Source organism: Mus caroli, chromosome 6, assembly GCF_900094665.2.
Source record: "Mus caroli chromosome 6, CAROLI_EIJ_v1.1, whole genome shotgun sequence".
NCBI classification, from domain to species: Eukaryota; Metazoa; Chordata; class Mammalia; order Rodentia; family Muridae; genus Mus; species Mus caroli.
In genome coordinates this window covers 113,465,228-113,472,601 of record NC_034575.1, presented here as the reverse complement: position 1 = coordinate 113,472,601, position 7,374 = coordinate 113,465,228, and the positions used below count along the sequence as shown (strand labels likewise).

General features: G+C 41.1%; 1 protein-coding gene and 1 long non-coding RNA gene across 2 annotated transcripts in view; both read left to right on the top strand.

Moving 5' to 3' along the window:
* LOC115031306 overlaps positions 1–7,203 on the top strand; it is a 22,715-nt gene extending 15,512 nt beyond the window's left edge. Inside the window, exons 2-3 of the long non-coding RNA XR_003836925.1 lie at positions 6,658–6,780; positions 7,121–7,203. This is a non-coding gene — a long non-coding RNA (uncharacterized LOC115031306). The remainder of the gene's footprint in view (positions 1–6,657; positions 6,781–7,120) is intronic.
* LOC110295753 overlaps positions 1–7,374 on the top strand; it is a gene marked incomplete at its 5' end in the record, with an annotated part of 38,691 nt that overhangs the window by 26,901 nt on the left and 4,416 nt on the right. The window contains 2 exons of the mRNA XM_029478242.1: positions 6,618–6,784; positions 7,121–7,257. Coding sequence (XP_029334102.1) covers positions 6,618–6,784; positions 7,121–7,257 — 304 coding nt within the window. The remainder of the gene's footprint in view (positions 1–6,617; positions 6,785–7,120; positions 7,258–7,374) is intronic.

Here is a 7,374-nt window from a genome sequence, read left to right as displayed (position 1 = left end):
TGACTCGTGGGTAACAGGGATTGCTGCCTACAGTGACAGTCTGATGACCTGGATTTGATACTAGGACCCGTGCAAAGGTGGAAAGAGAACTAAATTCACAGAATTGTCTTCCAGGCTCCATTTGGGAGGCATAGGACACCTGTGCTAATAATGCAGAAAGACAGANGACAGAGATANAAATTCGCTTATAAAGTAGGATTTTCAGGGTGGCTTTTCCATACATCTTCAGTTTTGGTCAGTGCTCCTCTGTCACCTCTTCTTCTCTCCAGTGCCCTGTTCCTGTTTAAATCTCCCATCCCCAGTATTTCCTTCTTCCATTTCATATGCGTTCTACCATCCCTGCCCTCCTGGATGTTCTCCCCTTTTAACAAAGCCCCTTCCTTACTTCTGAGTCTATGAACATATCAAGTTAAGGATACACATACACGAATCTGAAGCTTTGATCCACACAAGAAAGAGAGCATTTGAGTTTTGACACTGTGGACCTGGCTTACCTCACACAGTGTAATATTTTTTGGTTTCACCAATTTTTCTACAAATGACATGATTTTATTTTTATTCATAGCTGAATAAAACTCCATTGTGAGTATTGCCATATTTTCACTTGTCTGTTCATCAGCTGGTGGTCATTTCAATGGGTNCNGCCTGTTCCCTGTTGTGAGTAGAAAGAACAAAAGTGAACCCAGAATGTGTANATATCTCTGCAGGAGGATTTAGGATCCCCTTGGTGTGTGTTTACAAGTGGTATAGCTGGGTCAATGGAGTTCTACTTTTAAGATCCCCCCCTCAACCCCGAATTACCAGACATATCCAAAGTGGCTGGCTTAGTGTACACTCTGCTCACAGGGTGTATAAGGGCTCCCCTTTCCCTAAACCCAAGCCGGCATTTATCTTTGTATTCTTGATAATCACCATTCTGACTGGGGTACAGTGGCATCTTCATTTCCCTGTGACTGAGAATTAGCCATTCACATTCTTTTGTGAGCTCTGTTCAGTTCCACACCCATCTTTTAACTGGGTGATTTCTTTTCTCGATGTTTAGTTTTCAGTTCCTTGTATATTCCAGATGCTAATTCTCTGTCAGATGGATAAGAAAAGATTTTCTCCTAGTAGCTGCAGGGTGTGGATCAGTCCGGAACCAGGGTTAAGGACTCTTGGTGCTCAGGGTGGTCCAGAGATTCAGGAGAAGGTGCAGATCTGGGATAGTGATCAGATTTGACGCCAGGTCCCACTCACAAGTGGTCAGGAAGTCCCACACCTCCCAGAAGCGCCAACGGAAGCGATAGGTGCTGANTGGGCGGGTCCTGCACTGCCTTGATGCTTGCCCACTTCCATATCTCTCAGGGCCTTCAGGGAGACTTTGGAACTAGGGTGGGTTACCTTTGCCTACAGGCATGTTCCAAGTTCCACGTTTCTCCCAGCGAGCGACTTCAAGTGAAGAAGCTTCAGACTCAAGGAGGGGCCAGAGTTGACTCTGGTTAAGAACCACAGACATGGAGAGTTCCACAGCTCCCTTCCAAAGCCACAGATCCATGCTGGGGGCCCGAGCTGGNACAGGGCAATTCCCAACCCTCAGAGGAAGATTTGAGCTAGACCTTCACCCTAAAGACCAACCCTACAAAGGATGGTGGCATTTCTACCCTGCTAGGACTTATCTCTGCTGAACACTGGAAACACCACTGCTGAAAGAAAGTAACTGACTTAAGTTTAAAAAGAAAAAAAAAAATTCAACCAACCCACAAACCAGATTCACAGATGCCAGCATAGAATCCAAACCAACATAAAGGCAGGNGCTGTCTTAGGNTTTCTATAGCTGTGATGAAAACACCATGGCCAGAAGCAACTTGAGCGGGAAAGGATTTATTTCTCTCACACTTCTGCACCACAGTCCGTTATCATCAAAGGAATCCAGGGCTGGAACTCACAGTGGGAACCTGGAGGAGGGAATTGAGGCAGAGGCCATGGCGAGGTGCTGCTTACTGCCTTGCTCCTTATGGCTTGCTCAGTCTGCTTTCTTATAGCACCACCCAGCACCACCAGCCCAGGGCTGGCACCATCCATAATGTGCAGTACCAGCTTGCCTATGACCTGATCTTATGCAGGCATTTTCTCAGCAAGTTTCTTCCTCTCACGTGACTCCAGCTTGTGTCAAGTTGATGTAAAAAATCTCAAGCACAGGCAAAGTATTGGGATACCNTAAAGATGATTCGGGAGGCTGTTCAAACAGTTCAGAAGAATGATGCTAAGTCTGTTCAAACAAGGACTAAGTTCACACGAGTCAGTAAGGTCATGGTTCCATGTTAGGAGTACATAACTAAAAAGATGGCTGATAAGGAAGCCAGTCTGAGTTTTAACAATAGAATTGCTGAAGAAAACCCAATCTAAAATGATCCTGGAAATGACAAGCTCAATAAACCAAATAAAACGTAAGTGGGAAGCTCACCAGCAGAGTGAATCCTGTAGGAAACAGGATCAAGGGTAGACAACAGGGAAAGGACATGGACCGTTCAGTCATGGACAGTGATACATTTAAAAATAAATGTGATCAGAAAGTGGGAGAGCATTGGGACACCATGAGAAGACCTAACATTCAGATTATGAGCATAAAAAAAGGTAATACCACAGATAGGACATAAAATATTTCCAATAAAATTACAGAAAAATATGCCATCTAGACGCAGGAGACAGAACTCCAAATAGAACTAGAAAAGAAACTCCCTGTAACATATTAAAACCACAGAATAATGGTTTCAATATGGGTATTAAATTTCATATTAAATATGGATATTAAACAGGATATTAAAAGCTATAGGAGAGAAAAGTCACTTATAAAGCAGGCCCACAATATAATACTTGACTATTCAGAAGAAAGACTTAAAAGCAAGAAGGGCCTAGAAAGGTGTGTTTGGAGTTCTGAAAGGCCAACAACAGTCAACCAGAAAAACTATCAAAATTGAAGAAAAAAATAACTCCTCACAATAACAGATTAAAACGTTATGTGTCTGCTATGCCAGCTTTACATAGACTACCAGAGGACTACTTCAGTCTGAAGGCAAGGGTGAGTGCGCCTAAGAGTTCTCCTGGAACAGCTTCAGAACAGGTGATCAAAAAGAAGAAAACCTTTTCATTTCTGAGTTTGTTAATTTGGTTACTGTCTCTGTGCCCTCTGCTTAGTCTGGTTAAGGGTTTATCTATCTGGCTGATTTTCTCAAAGAATTAACTCCTTTTTTTTTTCATTCTTTGTATAATTCTTTTTGTTCCTACTTGGGAGATATGACAACAGAAACTGAGGAAATTAAAAAAAAATTATCAGAGCCTACTACAAAAGCCTATATTCAACAAAACTGGAAAATCTGGATGAAATGGACAATTTTCTAGACAGATACCAAATACTGACGTTAAGTCAGAATAAGGTAAACCATCTAAACAGTCCCATAACCCTGAAAGAAATAGGAGCAGCCATTAAAAGTCTCCCAACCAAAAAAAAAAAAAAAAAAAAAAAGAAAGAAAGAAAGAAAAGAAAAAGAAAAAGCCCAGGACCAGATGGGTTTAGTGAAGAATTCTATCAGGCCTTCAAAGAAGACCTAATACCAATACTCTTCAAACTATTCCACAAAATAGAAACAGAAGGAACACTGCCCTATTCATTCCATGAAGCCACAATTACACTGTGTATTCTCCCTTGCAGATGAACCGGTTTCTGACTAATCAGGAACCTGTTAGAATTTCCTCTCATAGNGTATTTCATAAGACATTTTTTCTACTTCTATCATGTTTAATGTTACAAATAGATTTAAAAAACTGGTTGAATGGAAATTACTTTTAGCTTCAGAAGATATCATGTATATCTAAGAGGCATTTAACTATTATAAATTATTTTGATGACTTTAAAATGTCAGTACTGAATTGTATATTTTAAAATAAATTTTGTTAGTTTAATAAAAAACAAAAGGAAAACAAGAAAAAATAAAAGAAGAAAAGAGGTCTTAAAATCCTCCAACAACATGGCAGACATGAATACACATTGTTCAGAAATAACTCTTGTACTGGCTAGTTTTATGTCAACTTGACACAGCTGGAGTTATCACAGAGAAAGGAGCTTCAGTTGAGGAACTGCCTCCATGAAATCCAACTGTAAGGCATTTTCTCAATTAGTGATCAAGGGGGAAAGGCCCCTTGTGGGTGGGACCATCTCTGGGCTGGTAGTCTTGGTTCTATAAGAGGGCAGGCTGAGCAAGCCAGGGGAGGCAAGCCAGTAAAGAACATCTCTCCATGGCCTCTGCATCAGCTCCTGCTTCCTGACCTGCTTGAGTTCCAGTCCTGACTTCCTTTGGTGATGAACAGCAGTGTGGAAGTGTAAGCTGAATAAACCCTTTCCTCCCTAACTGNTTCTTGGTCATAATGTTTGTGCAGGAATAGAAACCCTGACTAAGACAACACTCTTGATGGTCTCAATTCTCCAAACAAGAGACACAGACTTGCAGTTTGGTTTAAAAACAGGACTGATATTTTTGCTACCTCCAAGAAACATACCTCACCATCAACAATAGATTTTACCTTAGAGTGAAAGGACGATCATAGTGTTCCTAGCAGACAGAATCAAGAAATAGGCAGCACAGGTGCTCTAATATCCAACAAATTAAACTTCAGATCTAGTTAGAAGAGTTCCTTCATCCCCACCAGAGAAACAATCCACTCGCAAGACTCTGTCATTCTAAACACATACAAACCAACACAAGTAGACCCGATTTCATAAAAGAAATATTATAACTAGCACCACAGGTAAGCCCAAATACAGAAATAACGGGTGACTTCAAAACGCAACTCTTAGCCAGTAGATGGATGAACTGGACAAAAGCGAAACAAACTTAGAGTTAAATAATGTGTCAAATGCACCTATCAGGGACCTATAAAACAGTTCTCCCAAGACACTAAATACATTTCCTTCTCAGCAGAACATATAATTCTTTCCAAAGCCAGCCACATATTANAACACAAAGCAAGATTTAACAAATATAGGAAAATTGAAAATNAAAACCTGCATAGTGTCTGAATACAGCAAAGTGGGCTAGATATCAACAGTAATGGAAGCTGCTGTCCAGTTTTATGTCAATTTGAAACAATCTAGAGTCACCTGAAAGAAGGGACCTTCAGTTGAGAAAATGATTCCACAAGTATGGCTGTATGCAATTTTCTTAATTAATAATTGATGGTGTGGGCCCAGCCTATCGTGGATTGTGCCGTCCCTGGTGGTCCTGGGTTCTGTAAGAAAGCTGGGACAGCACTTTATGGAGAGGAAAGCCAGTAAGCAACACCCCTCCATGGCCTCTGCATCGGCTCCTGCCTCTAGGTTTCAGCNCTGCTAGAGTTTCTGTCTTTTATCTGCCCTCAGTGGTGGACTGTGGTTTGAAACTGTACGCCAACTTGCTTTTGACCGTGATGTTTTATCACAGCAATAGTAACTAATGAGGACAGGGAGTAAGGAAAGCACACACGCTCAGAGACTGAACACACTACTTTATGATGATAACATAGTCAAGGAAGAAATTAAGAAAAGAAAAGAAAAGAAAGAAAATCCCAGAATTGAATGAAAATGAAAACAACATAGGGAAGTCTTCTTAGGATTACCCCCCACCCCCACCCGCCCGCGCGCGCGCGCGCGCGCACACACACACACACACACATACACACACACATATACACATATACACTGTGGAAAATAGAGTCACCTGCCATTGTTAAGATCATCAGGTCTTAAGTACCAGCTTTAGAGAATTTGGGGGTACAAATAATAGTGGTTTGTATACTGTTGTGTAATCATTTGTGTGAGTGGGAAAAGAGACCCAGAAAAAGAAGTAGGAGACAGGAGAATAGCCTTTGGTCTGCTATCTTAACCTTTTCCTGTAATACACATCACACCCCTCTGTTCAATTTTCCCATCCTTTCATTATTTTTTTTTCTGAATTTCCTGTTTTATTGAACTACAATTTATTTTGGCTATTATTGGCTACAATGTATTTTGAAGTTCATACCTAATCATTTCAATAACCAGGTCATACATGCGTCTGCTTACATTGCTTACTTTATTTTTTGTTCATTATTGGTTCACATCCTATGAAACCATGTGCTCTGTTTAATAAAACCACTGTGCTTTAAAAAAAAATGACAACTCTCCAGGGAAGATTCTCCCTGAGCAGAGAGGGCTCATCCTATTCTGCAGATGTTAGACCACAGGGTAGGCACTTCAGTCAGTCACAGGCTTTTCTAGTGGGAGCCTGTCTCTTGTTTATCAGTATCATCATTTATTTAACCATTTCAAGTGTACTTCCTAATAAAAAGTAAAGTCTACTGCCAGGCTTGAAACGTTCATTTATTAAATGTATATATAACTGTCCTGAGCAGGTGATAGCACTTTTGAGAATAGGAACTGTGGTTTTGTCAGCCTCAGCACTATTCGCAACTAAAACACTCCCGGACCTTTAACAGAACCTCAATTTGTACAAGATATTTTATTTTATTCTACACAGTGTAGCAAAAAAAGGGAGGGGTTGTCCTTTCATTATTTTTCAGTAACTCCAAAGAAACTCGTTCTGCTAAGTCTTCTCGATATTGCTCAGTCCTAANGACTTTATACAGAAAAAGGATATTTTGTTCCAGGAGCAAGTGTCATTCAAGGATGTATGCGTGGATTTCACCAAGGAAGAGTGGTATTTGCTGGACCCTGCCCAGAAGGTGCTTTACAGAGATGTGATCCTGGAGAATTATAGCAACTTTGTCTCAGTAGGTAAGGGGTTTGTTTTCTCAGTTGGCTGCCAGTCACATACGTTTCCAAGGTTGGGAGGGAATGCTTATCAGTTCCAGTTTGAGGCTTAAGATNCAAGGGTCTGAGAGGACTGATGGCTTTTTGATCTGGCAGTGGTGTATTCTCACCTCTGTGCAGAAGGTTGAGAACAGACTGACCGACCTTCCTTCCTTCCTCCCTCCCTCCCTCCCTTCCTTTTTTTGGGGGGGAGGTGGGGAGGCGTGCCCTTTTTCATTTTGGTATCTTTCTATTCATTTTTTTTTCACTTCACAGAGCTAAGCTATTAAGCACCTGTCCTGTGTTATTTTNTCTTAACAGGGCATTGTGTTACTAAGCCAGATGTAATCTTCAAGATAGAGCAAGGAGAAGATCCCTGGATACCAGAAAATGGATTCCGATGCCACCCAGGTACAGTAGTGAATTCACTAGCAAGGGAAAGTAATCTGTGTCACTGGGTAAGATAGGTCACTGTCTTAGCCTTCTATTACTATAAAGAGACACCATGACCACAGCCACTCTTAATTGGGTCTGGCTTACAGTTCAGAGGTTTGGTCCATTATCATCATGGTTGG